Here is a 15,773-nt window from a genome sequence, read left to right as displayed (position 1 = left end):
ATGAAATCTACGCCTGCTAGTTCCCATACCGCAGATAATGTTTATCTGCGTGCGGCGGTGATTGTAGCTTAAAATGTACAAAAACAAGAACACTCTAAAGCCATTGCCGACGTATTCGTGTGTGTGGTGTTTTCCACTATACGTAACTTGTTACAGGTGAAATATCAATTGAAGATCAGTTTGACGCCGCAGTACAGATTATTCGAAGGCTGCCGAAGAATGGCAGCTTCAGGCCACCGTACACCCTGCAACTGGCGTTTTATTCGTATTATAAACAGGCGACTGTAGGTCCGTGCAGAGGTAGCAGACCGCATTTTTTTGATGTGGTAGCCCGGGCTAAATTTGAATCATGGAACGCGCTCGGATCAATGGACAAAGTAACTGCTATGAAGAAGTACGTAAACGAGTTCGTCGATACAGTTAAAAAGCTTAGGCAATCAGCCACTCCTGAAGAAATAATGCTAGCCTTAACTTATGCTGAACCGAAACACATCGCCCTGTTTATGCCGTTGTTTGCCGACTGTGATTTGCCTCCAGAATTGAATAATGCCATTTTTAAAAATTGCTGAGATGACAATAAGGTACAGATGACAACTGAATGGGAGAAATTGTTAATTACGTGACTGGTAGAAATGTCTAAAAAAAAAAAAGCATCGTTGTTTGACCAAAAGCAATTCGTAGAGGTTACGACCTTCCTTCGTAAATTCCAGAATAAAATCAAGTTGTTGTTGTAGTTCAAATCAATGTCATATTTGTAACATTCGCAGTCTATACTACACGCACACGCAATTGTTAGAATCTAAAGGCAAGTCTTCTCGATTTTAACAAATGCTATGGATGTCACAAATACGTTATTTGCAGCAAATCAATAATGAAAGCCGTATCTTTATGTAATGCTCTTGTATAGTAAAAAAAAAAAAAATATATATATATATATATATATATATTAAATGTATATATACATTTATTATAATATTTTTAGTGTTAAATTTGAGTTGATTATCAGCAAATCCGGTAAGTATGATATCTAAACTATTCTCATAGTCCAATTTTGGTTGTCTCTAGTCTTAGACGGCTATGATAACAGCTTTCTATATTTAAAATAAGGAAAAACATCTATAGCTGTTCTAGTTCTTTTGCGTACGTTGCTTTATTTCGAATATTCGGCATTTATATTTTCTGCTTTATCATCACTCCGGTTCGTTTTGACTCAGAAACGGCGTTAAAGCGAATTCTGTGATAGGAACGTGGATGGTTCCGATCATTCGAAATTAAGCTAGTCAGCTCCTCTGTATTTGTTTGTTCGTGAACTTGTCCTCAAGATGCAAATACTTTCTTAGTTAACGAACAAGTTCATGAACATAAATACAGAGATGCTGACTAACATGGGCGGAACTATCCACTTTCCATCCGCAGCGGGCAACACAGAGGAAGAGAAACTATTGCACCTACTCGCTATTCGTTCTAATAGGAGCACGGTCACGAAACTTTGAACGTACTTGATTCATACTATAGCCTTATGCAGTGTTACAATATGTTTACTAATAAAGCATACCACCTAAATATTTGTCGTGCACTGCGAAAATCTTCTGTTTTATAACATAAAAATTAAGCCGACTTCATCTATTATGTGCACAGTTAGTACCCTAATAACGTTTTTTGCAGCCCCCCCCCCCCCCCCCACAGACACACAGGTTATAATAAAGGTTTTGAGAATGGTAACGGCAACGGTGGGCATCGTCGTGCAGTGCGCGCTTCCCATGAGTTCCGGCCCGGTGGCCTCGCAAGTTACAGACCAATACTTCGAATGGCTGGTAACTCTTTCCTTGTGAAATTAGAGTGCAGAAACAAACGAAGAGAACTTTCTACCTTCTTTTGGGATCTTCAATGAACTGAAGTAGTTGGCCAGGGCTGCACTTGGGACAACAAACAGGATCAAAATCGCAAAGTCGATGAACTGGAAACGATCGGCTCATCCACTTCGCCTGATTAGGGTTCTACTGGATGTGCCAGACGTAAGGCAGATCAGCTCCTATTCAACAGAAAAGTTCATTTACTGCATGGGAAAGAGTGGGCGGCCCGTTGTTTCTTTGACGTCTTCGCTTCCACGCTTACATATATCGTTTATTAGCAGCTAGCTACAATCATCATCAGTGAACTAATTTTTTGGCTTTATATATTGTATATATACCGCTCATATAGCACCCTGCTTCTGTGACATTCTCACTTCTTTGTCTGAAAGGAAATAGAGAAGTGGTCGAAAACAATGTGGTAACATAAGCACCAGTTATGCCGGTAAGTGCGTAGAACCGTGTATGTAATCGTTGTCTACTATTGTACCACCATTTCTAGACACGTAGACTTCTGCTATTTGTGTCTAAAGATGTGGTCGTCGTATAGACTAATATATCGCATGCGATCTGCACGTGGGAAAGGGATGCGGAGCTACAAACACATAAATATGTAATTTTTATCCAGTTTGGACCAGCGCAGTTGGTAACGTTATTTTTAACATAATTTTCCTAATAATGTACAATGATGATGATGATGATGATGATGATATAGAAATACTATTCTTAAATCGCTATTATATACCAATTTTTCGAAGTAATGAACGAGTACGTTCATTGCTGACAAATTGCGATCCTTTGTGTATCGCACTCCATTTAAAAACCACTATAAAGGCGAACAGTCATGAGTCATTGGAATCTGGAGCGACGTTTATAATATGCTCGACTGCAGTTTATATACTGGTAGTATTTCTCTGTGAAACAGCACAGGGTTTAGCATAAGTCTGACAGAGAAGTTTTTGTTGTGTTTGGACCTTAAGCTACTGGACGGTAGATGCGCATGTAAATAGATAGCAGTTTCCCAAAAGCATTAATAGTAGGCCATTTGTTACATACACATAGTACTATTTTAACCAGAGCCCCTGCTTCGTAAGATAAAACCAATCCGAAATACCAGTCGAAGTCTCTTTTCGAAGTCAATCTGGTAAACGAAGTCAGAGTATGTGCATTTATTAACAACGCAGATTTAGGAATAATAAACGAAAACCAGGGGGGGGGAGGGGGGAGTACATTAAAAAATGGTCGGATTAAACTGGCTATTATTGAGACTTCGAAATCGATGGCGTGGCTGAATCATGCAGTATATATATATATATATATATATATTTTGGCATTGCGTATTTTTGTCTTCAATCGGCGGTTGTTCACTCTTAGCCTGTATACTGAACGAATTCGGAGCTATTGTATTGAATCTATTCGGAGGTATTAGTATTACTATTTATGATTTATGGCTATTATTGTTATTAAATAACAATTAAATAAATATATACTAGAATATTATCCAAAAGAGAGCTTATGGCGTAGCTATAGGTCTACCGCCGAAGGGGAATTTACATTGCAAAGCGTCGATTGTGAGTTATTTTATTGTATTTATTTGCTATCTGTGAGTCTTCCTGGACTTTGCAACGACTCCATGTAAATAAATGTTTACCCATAGAAGCCTTGGGATATGGTTACTATAAATCCATTAATGAAAAAAACCAGAGAAACCCATAGACGTCAACTGGCCACTAGATGCGAGTAACGGTTTCATTAGTATTTATTTGGGGCCAAAAAAAGTACGAAGAACACCTTCGACATCAGCTTAAACCAATAGTTTATTCACACCATTTTCAGAAATCATGCTTTCTCTACACAAATCCCATTTTGAGTTGTTTCTGGCTTTGAACTGAAAGCGGGTTAGGAAAAGAGTGGGTAGTCCACAGGACCGGACCGTTGTAATTTTTGAGAAAAGTCGCACGAAAGTCGAGAATAAACATTGCTATGTTAGATACAGGGAAAATTTTTATACAGGGATACAGGGAAAAAGAAACGGATAGCTGTACATTTTACACGATTCAATATGATTATAGGATTGAAGCGGTACGTTCTGTGTACAAGTCCGGGCGCTGTATGCGGTACGTCACGGTCACGTTAAGAATGGACCTTAGCAAAGATCTGATATGCTCTATTATAAATCTTTCTCTAGGATAAATTACGACTCGAAAATATTGCTGTTAGTATCCGAAGTTTTCCTGAATGAATTTCCTATTTTGCATTTCTTCTTCCTCTCTCATGTCTTCGATTTGAGTTCTGCGACCTGTATCTACGTATACTTAATGCACCTGCTTGTACCTCACTTCACGGAACGGCACAAGCAGGTGCATTAAGTATACGTAGATACGCTTGCACAACCGTGCGTGCCTTAGCAGTAGCAGCAGCACTAACAGTTACGGGGGCCGCTACGCATCTAGAACAGTCAAAAAATAGTTGGAGTTTGTTAAAATATCCGAAAAATTATCAAGAAGTGGTTGGTTGAATATCTACCCTTTCTGTTGGTATCGGAAGAATACAGGAGGGTGATAAAAAAAAATCGAGCAGGACAAGCAATTCACTTGGCTACCAACTAATGCGATTCTCTCAGTTTGTTCTCAGCTGACTGAGGAGCTGCCTCTTGTGCGGTCCTGGCCATTGGCTTCGCTGCCCCCCAGCGTCGTTTTTCTTTTTACTGCGCAGTGATGTGTGAGAACCGTGCGAAAACTGCGGCCGAAAATATGTCGGGCCTGCTTCACGGGATCGACGACAACTCGTTTTTTGCTTTTGACTTGGCCGCGATAGAAACGCAACCGAAAAAGTAGAGCGACACCGAATATGCTGCCAGCTGACAATAGTGGCCAGCTGTGAAGAGGGTCGCCAAGTGCCTCCCATTCGAGTTTGTGGGGCTTCATTCATGGTATGAACCTTGTGGGAAGAGTTGGGTAGAATAAAATCAGTTAAGTTGCAGAGACCGGATTCATTCTCGTTGTAATCGCGTCGTTCCGGTCGCCGAACAGCTAGCCGTGGAGAGCGGTGTAAATGATTATGTTGGGTATATGGGAGGGTAAAGAGGACGGGGGCGGTAGCCTGTATCCCTCCTGAAGCAGTGCAGCGCTAGCACCAGTTTTCTTTCTGGCCCTTCTTTCTAAGATCGATGGTCGACAAAAGGGGGTCAACAATCGGTAGTCGGTCATACCGGCTCTGGTGATCCGAATCCACCCTTATCCCCGAGACACTCCCTCTTCCGCTGTGTTTCACGACGGCCTACTGTTCCCCCAGCCTTTAGGCATCCTTATCAGAGAAATCAAGAACCTTGTCAGGGACGTTGAGTTAGGTAAGTCGTCGCAAGACCCGAACCATCGATTCAATGCACCGACAGAAAACGAAACGAGACGAGACGACAGCCGATGAAGATAGAATTCTGAATTCAATGTTTATCGAACCTATTTTGAGCGTTTGATTTTACTCAATGTGCATTAATAGCTTATTTCCTCTAGCGTTCAGTAACACCTCTGGGGAAACGGTTGGAATCACTAGGTCACTGAACCGTATAACATATGCAAATATATGAATGGCACCGACTATTGTACAATGTACTTGTTCGACGATTGTTATTCAGACTTGAATTCGGGATGCCAATCCAGCAGGCAACGAACGCTGCGATTGCCCATGTGTGTATAATGTACAGATGCCAACATCTAGATGTCAATTTCAGCTGCAACCGCACCCCATTTGTCTATTTTTGTCTCAAATCGATGTACAAGAGTACACACACAATGCAAAAGAGTAATCTCGAACCCAATTAAAACTAGTCAGTATGTTGGCTACCACTACTAACACTTTTATATCTTATTCTATTCAAATTGCTGTGTATTGTTTACATTTTCGATCACAGCACTCGATCATTGCTATCAGCCATGCTGCATTTAATGAAATCAAGAGTGTGCATTGTCGTTACAGCCTTCTAATTGTCCTAGCATTCTCGCGCTTCGTCCATTGTCGCAGTCCGTACCCGACGCTTTCCCTTCCTCGAGTCCTCACAGTTAGGATTTGTACACTTCGTATGCTGTGTGGTTGCTTACGCCCCGTACGACACACATCTAGTCTCCGTTGTCATTCACGCCTTCTTACGTCAACCTTAATCCTCAAAGGTTAAGTCCCCTTCCCATCCCGTCCCTCTTCCACCATGACCTCACACCGATACCTGTACTAACGATTGTCCCGTAGGCAGTTTACCCCCTAGCGGCGGTTTTCTGCAGCTTCCGCATTCCCGGCCGTGTTCTCGGATACCCGGGTGGCTTTCAGATATCGCGATTTGATTGTTCTCGTAGGTTTTCTAGGGCGCGGGCTTTGTCGCTGTCATCAGCTTTCCAAGAAGTTAGTGGAAGATTGACAATATTATTATAAATAGTAGTTAGCGCTTCTAGGCCTTTACCCGCGTCCGAGCTGGCAGCTGTTTTGACAGTAACATACATACAGGGTGTTCAAAAAAGTATATAATGCAGTTTAATTGGGTCGGCATTTTTGACAAAACAAGTACACGGGCGAGTTATTTGGATGTTAGTGAGCTACATATCATGATAACGTAAGGTCAGGTCTTCCAAACAGATGCATTAAAGGAGCGACCTTATAGAATATCTTGTCCGTTTTTTAAGCCTAACGCCAATTGACGGCTCACGTAGGGATATATGAAAGATGCGAGCCTACCCCGGAAAACCGACAACACTGAAAGATTTAAAAGATAAAATCGAGGTTGTTTACCCAATAATCCACCGTTATCAGACGTATATTAACCAGAAGGCTAATAATTTTTAATCTACACATTGTCTGTTGCAAGAAAAACTATAGCCATTCAGACTGGGAGTACATTCTCCGGGACGCCGTATATATATATATATGTATACCCTTACTCAATTTCTGTTATATATGATAGACTCATACACGATAAATTTAAACGTTCATTTATGAAATCATAAAGTAACAATGATATTAGACGTTCGATGACGCGTACCGAGGAACTTTTGGTTTACTCGACGCTTCTAGCGGTCCTTTCGAAATCCCTTCTTAATATGCTCTTCTTTGGAGTTCCTTTTGATTTCTCACGTATTGTCGTAGATTTTGTATTAATATGCATCTACAAACAGAATGTTGCCATACTAAGAATTTTAGATAATGAACGTGTAACGTGGATGCAGGAAAAGTGTTTACTACTTCAAAAAACCTTTTGACCTACTCTAGGTCAAACCGTTGCAACAAAATGTGACATGAGCAGAACTTGGAATGTTCTGCATTTACGTATCTTGCTTAAAAATGTTACAGGTATGGAATAAAGCTATACTGCGGACTTGGTAAACGGAATATGTATATAAGCGGTTGGAATACCTTCGACAGCGGTCTTTATCCTCAAAATAACGCCGGCAAGTCTTGATTTTTACAAATATAGTACTCACTTACCAAACCTAAGACTGTCGTACCCTCTTTCACTGAGAACTGTACTTGGTACATGAAGAAGGTTGAAGAAATATAAGATGCGTATACATCCTTGAAAATCTACCCGGAGGAACAAGCGTCAATAATACAAAAGTAAAATGAAGTTCACGCACATCTATACTGACCTAACGAGACGTCTGCTTTATTTAGTGGGGTTGCAGAACGGTAGCTAGCTTTTGACCCACGAAAATAAGATTTACGCTAAATCACGTGAAAGGTAATAGCATCTGGCTTTTTCCGCTAAGTATTCCTGTGTGTGGAAACCAACAAACATTAGGGGTGAAATCTGACAGTTCGACAATATCCCTGTCATCGTTTTAGACCATTATAAGAGACTTACACAGCTAAGACGAGTTTTTAGCGAGTCACGTTTGAGTTAAATGGCAAACAAGGTATGAACATATGAATACTTTCCACCTACATATCTGTAGTTGTATAATTTGAAATTATCAAGTTAATGCATAAATAATCTCCGTTTCTTCAACTAATGAAATCAACAAAATCAAAATTTTAACCGAATTATAACAACGAAATACGGCGTACTATGTAATCGCCATTGTTTTCCATGATCTTCTCGCATCTTACACGTTCGTTTACTCCGCCCCACCAGAAACGTTTAAATCTGGTGCTAAAGAACTTGTTCAATCTATTTTTTGGAGAACTTCCTCATTGTCAAATGCATTGTTACGCACTTTATTTGCCAGTAATTAAAAAAAGAGACGATCTGCAAAATCTAGAGAGGATGGGTAGTGCAAAACAATGCTTGACTCAAGCTTTTTTTTCAAAGCAGCTTCAATTACTTTTGGAACGTGTAGCTCGGTATTGTCGTTTAGATAGGCGACTTGGCCATATTTATCAGATCTTTTCTCTTACATAGCCTCCTTTACTCTATAAAGTTAGGCCATATATTAATTTTTATCTACCGTCTTGCTTTTTCAAGCATTTTCTAATGTATAGGACCCTCCCAGTCCTATTAAGCGCAAGCAAATTGTCTGTCATGTCTGATTCTAGGCTTATCTGACTCTCTCTTAAACGCATTTCCCGGAGCCGCCATTCTTCTTTCTGCTTAATTTTAGCAATGGAAGCACCACTGCTCATCACCGATAACAATTCGATTTAGGAGTTTGTCGTTGTGTGCACGTATTGTTCAATGGTATGCAAAACACTGGAGAGCGATGAGGATCTTTATTCTCTGGTGCGCTTTGCTCAGGCCACGGGGCGCTTTGGCTTCTAATTCTTAATAAAATTACACAGCTTTAAAGCGCCTAATAATACTCGGGCCTTCGTAGGCCAATATCTCGCCGAATTTACAAGCTGTTTGCCCATCGTCTCAGTTCATATATGCCTACAAACGACCCTGGTAGTCCGTACTGGGACACCTGAGGCTTATTTGATAATTGTTCAATTTCGCTAGAAGTTCATATATATATGTATACATGAACCTTTTACTTTTATTCATAATGTAAATTATATTACATATTTCCTCTTATATTTTTATTATTCTTTTTTTCTCACAGCCGCTGGTGCCCCACAGATGATATCACATACAGTGAGTAGATGCATTAGACTATATAATAAAAAATTAAGTTAATAAGAAATTTCCCTGATACGCAACTCCTTTCCAGTTGTCAGTCCGCTTAAATGTTCTTTTCTAGTCTTAAAACGATCGGGTCGTTGCCGTTTCCCTAGTCGTTTTAGGATCGCTTTTGTTGGCCTACCCAAGGAAGTGTGAAGGCAAGGCCGAAGCGCGCAAGGCAGTGTTCGACGGGTGCATGCAAAAAAGTAGCACCACGCGAAAAACAGGGGAGCGTCAACAAATTTACCCCTAGTACTGTACATACCTCACAGACATGTCACGTTCGCATTAGTGAAAAAGACTAGGAAGGTATTCTTGATGTTCAGGGGTGTTTCGCGTAAAGCTCGGACACGGACGGAGAGAAGGCGGTCGCGTCAGTATATCCCTCGGTATACGGTAACGGCGAAGTCTTGTTGCAAGCACGACTATGTGCAACACTTTCTACAGGTGGGTGGGATCAATAAAAAAAAGCACTTTCGCTGACAGAGAAAAAGCCGCCTGCCAGTTGAGAATTTACACGGACTCTTGTAGGGAGGATGAAGTCACTCTCATATGTGGTTGGTTATGGGTTAAACTACTACCTGTCGAATGTAGGCGCTGTAGGTGCCGTTTTATCCAAGGATCGAGCAGACCATTTTTGGAGTCTTCTTTGGAAATTAAGTTACTGCTGCGTTACAATGTAGGCTGTTTCCAAAAATAGCCTAGCAGCGTAAGAGTAATGCAAAACTCTCGAACTGAATATACCATTGAACGGAGTGTTAAAAACAGCATTCTCATAAAACGAAAGCGTTTGCGGGACGCATCGTGGAAAGCACATTAACTTGTTTTCTAGAACAAAGCTAGAAATCTGTAAATATGAGGTAGCCTATTAGTCAGTTGAGCCGACCTTGCGACTGCGTTCATTGGAACCGCATATTCAAAATACAGAGTCTTGCTTTCAATACGTCAATCTAAGGCATAGCGATAAACGACATAGATTCTTTAAGCTTGACTTAATGATGACGTTGTTTCTAAAATAATACAGCCCCTTCTATGTTTAAATGCCAAGCCTACCGGCGTCCTTGAACCCTATATTAGCGACATAAGTAAGGAAGGCTGCTGTTGCAGAAACTGTATTTTAGGATAAGCATGGGATAGAGAATGACACAGCAGAGTAAGGGGTGAGATCGAAAAGCTTTACAAAACAGAGAAGGAAGTGTTGAAGAACGATCTTAAGAACTTTCGAGAAAGGAAAAAGGTTACTGTCTTACCGTTCTATCTGCTTCTTTTTCGCATTCTCAACCGCTTCAGATTCTAAAATTAAATTCTCCACACCCGCGGCTTTTTCTTTCTATCTGGCCCAACTCATCCCTCCGTTCGAGCAAACGTTTCCCGAGTACACCGTCAATTACCAAGGACTAGCTTACATACGTGAAGGTCAAACCCATTTCCCATAGTGGCAGTAGAGGTACACAAACCACTAAGTAACGTCAAATATTGTTGACTTTCAATGCTTAAAACGAAATCAAAATGATTTTTCGAAACAATTATAGTATAATATTATTAGATATTTGAGCAATGCCTGGGCTGTAATGACATTCATATAATACTAAGGTAATAATAATAATAAAAATAATATTGACAACTGATTTTGCCTTTTCTTTTGTGACTAACTAGATTGAATCTGTCGCAGTTGCAATAATCATCTGGTTTCGGGAAGCAGTAGCTGTCGTGCTTCTGTCACGTAGTAACGAAATTCCGTCAAATTCTATGAATGAGTCTTATTTTAAAATATTTTCATCATAAAGCCGAGTTTTTCCAAATATCTCATTTTGACCATTATATGAAATCATGAAATCAAGACTATCGGCCCATTTCGGAGATTGCCCACCCACAGCAAAGCAGCGTTTAGCTTCTGAACCTAAAACTACTCACAAAGCTCTGAGGCCCGTTACATAGCTGTCGGAAAAACGATATATTTTTTCAACTTTTATTAATATGGAGATAAGTTACTGAGACACGTAGCAGCAGTTATGATACGTGTGAAAACATGGTGCTACTCATAATAATGACAAATAGATAATAATGATTATTATTATTATTAGTAATGGACAGATAATAGTGCAGTGATATCACAGAGGAAGCTATACTCTCCTATAACAGTATATCGTGTAGGACTTACGGTGTCTGAGCTATTGAGAGCTACAGGGAAGCAAAGACGAAATTGATTAGGTTTAAGCCTAAGCATGCCCACTGAGCTAGAAGAGCAGTCGCAATTCCATACAAACGTCATTGATATTATATATAACAACGAACCTACCGAATACTTACTACGTCGGAAAGTAGGCACATAATTTTACTGGCGGCATAAAATATACCAGCAAGTTCACCTCGAAATAAGTGTTGACAAATTAGCAAGAATAAGTTACGAAAGGAAGTGATCACATCGAAAGAGGCGAGAGTGGCAAAGGAAAACATTCCATACTGGCACATCTTTGATACGTGCACGTACGTTTCTATAGAAGATTTTACTTTTTGTTGTTGGCGGCTTTCTGCAAACCTCCGTGCATCGGTTTCGGCCCTACTAAGAACATGTTGAATCTTCACTATGGGCCAAAACGGCGTATGGTTGTGACTACCATATTTACTTTACAAGCCATTGCTCAGCAGTTAACGAGAATGCGATATCGCAGATTCTACTTTTTATAAAAATCATTTGAAATTACTGATGATTTTCATCAGGCGAGCTGGAAGATCCTCAATAAGGTTTAGGTTAAAAAAGTTCAAAAAGTCAAAGCGGAAGGCTGATTTTTGATACGCTTAGGTTTATCGATATAAGAATTCATGGCCGTTTAAGGATAAAAAGTATTAATGGGTCAGTGGGTCTAGACAAATTCCAACAGACCTTTTTCGGGCTTTTGGAACTCTTTGGCCATTTTAAACATCTGCATTTTTGGAATTTCTGCCTTCTATCAGCTTGAAATTTAAATCCGCTCGCGTTTGTGTGTAGTGGACTTTAGCAAATTTGCATCTATAAATATATCTCCTGCTGGACGGTTTTTATTGGAATGTTATTACAGAAGGTATATTTTAAAAATGTTTAATTGGTGGTTTAAGTCCTGAATCAAAGCCACAATCACGATGAATACATCGTCAGGCACGGCAGACGTAAACGTTTTGCTGAAACGCTTGTGTTTACTTAAATACTCCTTAAGAAACAAATCATAGGAATATACTCAGTACAATCGCGCTGTCCTGCAGAGCCTTACGACACACAAAACCTTTAAAACCTTACAGAACCTTAATAAATCATCTTATTGAATAACGAAATTTAAAATATTGGGTAATACTAAATGCAGCGACGGTCTACGCAAGCTATAGCAGATAGTCAGACCTAATGTTAGTTCCCTAAAAATAAAAAGCAAATACAAACACTCATCTTCATTTACTTGTAAGGCCATTAATTTCCTTATTGAAAATACAATGTTACTGCTTATCTTCCGCTGCATATCCTAGCGATTTATGTATCGCAGTGGTCGTTATGTCTTTTTTTAATAAGGTCGTCACGTATAAATATTATACATAATTCTAGTCCTATAGTCTAGTCTCCCGCCATTGAAGCACAAAATCTTACTGTTGTCTTTGGTTGCGCTGGTAGATCTGCTGGAATTGTTTTCTCTGTATGTTATAAACAAGTGAGGTGTTACCAGGCTGAAATTATGTAAAACGGCTGGCACCAAATATGTGCTAGCGAGTGCAATGCTGAATGCTTCAAACCGCCGGCATCACCGCTACCCGCAGTCGACAACAGGCGGCAGCAACAATAGCAGCCACGCTGGATCAATTGCCAATGTCGTCAGTACTGAGTAGCGCACACACCCTATTTTCTTGCGCTTTTGTTGATGTTTTCTCCTCTTGTCCACATCAACGACGAAAAGCGCTGCACTTGTCCGCCAATGTCATTGTAGTAACGGTCTAAAAATGAGCAGGACGACAGTGTTTCATTAAGTCATTTGCGCTTTTCCAGGCATTTTCACGAACATTCATTCAGACGACCGTCCTGGGTCGCAAGGTCCGGACCTAGGTGAAGGAAGCCTGTGCAAGAAGAAGATTCGTGAAAAGAGAGGAAACTAGAGGTATTGACTGTGTAGTGTCCTTTCAGGTCCGGTTTCATGATGTGATCAGCTATAACAGCAACGACAGAAGGAGGATAAGTAACCGAGCGTTCCACCCCGCGTTACTACCATTGTGACCGTCACCATTGTAACTTTAGTAACTGCTGTTGCCGCCCACTGAGGATTTGCGTTAATAGAAAAGAAGGATTAACATGGTTGCGGCGTTCGTCGTCCGCCGGCGGACAGGCCCAGTGGTGAACTGACCAACTGCCGTTAGCATCACGCTTCTCGCCTTCTTCCCTTCTCCATCACACATCTCTTGCCAGCGACGTCGCAACTGCTGATAGTAGCTGCTATGCCGCTAGTGCTGAAGACCCCCAGGGTTTGCCTTCTCTCACTTGCTGTTGCTACTTCTTTTCTTCCTCTATCGTCCGGCGGTGCTGTAATTCCTGTCTGCTGCTTGTTTCTCCTCTTTTTCTTACTTTATTGCTCGGTTGCTTTCACCCCGAACTGGTCCCTTTTATTACCCCAGGATTGATCCTTTTTAACTGTCCTACGAGGGGGAGCCAAAGAGGATAAAAGAGGCGACTATACAGTGTTAGTCTTTCTATCCCCGCAATAGATCATCCTTTAAACCTGAAAGAGGGTAGTTTCATGGATGATGGCTAAGAGCAAGGCAGATGAAAAAAATAAGGTCGCTTTTTCCGCTTCTTTGATTCCTTTTCATTCTTCGTATATAGCTAACGAGTCGTATAGAGGCTAGTACAGAGGCCGAATCTGACCAAGTAAAAGAAGTACGAGCCAACGAATACTTAGAAATGGTCGTCGCTCGTTTGGGGTTCCTTCGGCCTCACAGTCGAATCCTCTGTTCTAGCGTCATTTACTGGCTTGCGAATGGATACAATTCTATTTATTTAATTTTTCTTTTTTACATAGCCCCATTTTTCCGCCAGTGATATCTTTTTATCAGTCTTACTTAGCTTAGATGTAGCATGCTAATCGTCTTATATGCTGTCCGATGTTATTTTTCTTTACATATCTATAGTGTTCTACTATAATGGATAGCTACAGAGGCGAAAGCTAGAGATATAAATCATATAGTCAACGATACGACAACGTATTGCTTGTGTTTCTTTTTGTGTGAAATTTTATTGATAATGGATAAAGTAAACTTGGTGTGCATTGGACTATATAAACTTGGATAAAAAAAAAAAAAACTTATTCTGTTCTTCTGGTTGCTAGTTTCAATAACTGTATATTCTAGTATTATGTAGTAACTGTATCCTAGTTTTAACGGCAACATCTGCGAAAACTCCGCCAGCTCTAAATATCCCGCCAACGCAAATAAAATTATTTATTTTTAATATAAGTGTGGAGTGTCATTTTGGTCATGATGATCGTAAAGTTCAAAAGTGCGGTGTATAGTAAAAATAGAGAAGCGTCTTTGTCGAAGTATTAACGCGTCGTTTGCGTTTCTCTTAGCATTTGCAAAAAGAATGTATTAATAAGCTGCACGAAATTATCGGGCCTTTCTATATATGCGATTGATGCCTGAACCGCCTTCAATCGAATACGGCAAAAACGTAGATATGTCCCGGTCTTTTTATACCACATGAGGTGGACGGTCAATGCGTCATTACCTGTGATGACCTTTGCAGTCTAATACCTGTGCAGAGGGCTGCCTGTTTTTACATTAGCTTAATTGTTTGCCCGGTCATTTGGCCGACACAATCACCATTAGTCGCATAGCCGTTAAGCCTAATAGAGCCGAAGTAAAGCTTGTAATATATAGTAATAAGGCGGTCAACTTGGTTCCCCTCATAGGCAAATAATGGTCCCATCTAGTGTTTTCAGCAAGATTAGATGCACCCTATTTTAGAGCTTTCTTTGTTCTTCAATAGGGGTACTTCAGTCAACGTCCACTGCCTCAATAATACGACCATTAAATCCATTGAATAGAGCGAATTCAGAACTGTACCCTAGCACACAAATTAGAATTTGTGCCACGTGGCCTCTTTTATGCACGAAGATTGCACAAGTGGTTAGCACCTTTTAATCACTTCATGAAAAAATGGCCATAATAAACGGAAGAAACGATAAAGCACAACAATCGAATAAATATAATCTGCTTCACTTTGAACGCTACTTATTTAATGGTGTCATTCACTCAAGATATAAACCTAATTTCGCTTAGTTCATGTTTAGATCAAAACAAAACTATAAGAATGCTTCCTCATTGTGCTTAAGATTAGTAATAAAGTTACTGTAAGTAAGTACTGGCTAATTTATCTACAGAGTATAGGAAGAGTTTGGTATTATGTACTAACAACGCAATCGAAAAGCGTTCGTCTAAAACCGTACAAGCCGCTTATATCATCACAAAGTAAAAACTAGTTGCCGGATTTGAAAATACCCCTCCCCCCCCTCCTACCCCAATAAACTACATAATACCCAGAAGACACCTCGAGTATGTTACACACCCAATCCACTTCGCGAGCAGATTTATATATGTAGGTGCTACAGTTCTCTGGATGGATGTTTATATGTTTGATTCACAGGCGCCTTGCACCGGCGATACCGCATAACGGCAAAACGGATTACTTGAGTTTTATGTTGGACACCTTAGTGGAATAGAAGTGGACTCATTTTCCCCAGAACCACATGCTTTGATCAGCGCCGTTACCCAGCAAAATAATCGATGGCTATGCGTCTGATGATGGTTTCCCGTAAGATCTGCAGAGTTGTGGA

General features: G+C 40.3%; 1 protein-coding gene and 1 long non-coding RNA gene across 2 annotated transcripts in view; both read left to right on the top strand.

Moving 5' to 3' along the window:
• Nucleotides 1-740, top strand: part of LOC111264876 (acyl-CoA-binding domain-containing protein 4) — a 1,670-nt gene extending 930 nt beyond the window's left edge. Inside the window, exon 2 of the mRNA XM_022841117.2 lies at nucleotides 157-740. Coding sequence (XP_022696852.1) covers nucleotides 157-569 — 413 coding nt within the window. The 3' untranslated portion in view covers nucleotides 570-740. The remainder of the gene's footprint in view (nucleotides 1-156) is intronic.
• LOC111264880 (uncharacterized) overlaps nucleotides 1-15,773 on the top strand; it is a 153,115-nt gene that overhangs the window by 85,203 nt on the left and 52,139 nt on the right. The gene's annotated exons all lie outside the window — the stretch shown is intronic.

This window comes from Varroa jacobsoni, unplaced genomic scaffold (assembly GCF_002532875.2).
Source record: "Varroa jacobsoni isolate VJ856 unplaced genomic scaffold, vjacob_1.0 scaffold_909, whole genome shotgun sequence".
NCBI classification, from domain to species: Eukaryota; Metazoa; Arthropoda; class Arachnida; order Mesostigmata; family Varroidae; genus Varroa; species Varroa jacobsoni.
This window is presented reverse-complemented; position numbering and strand designations above follow the sequence as displayed.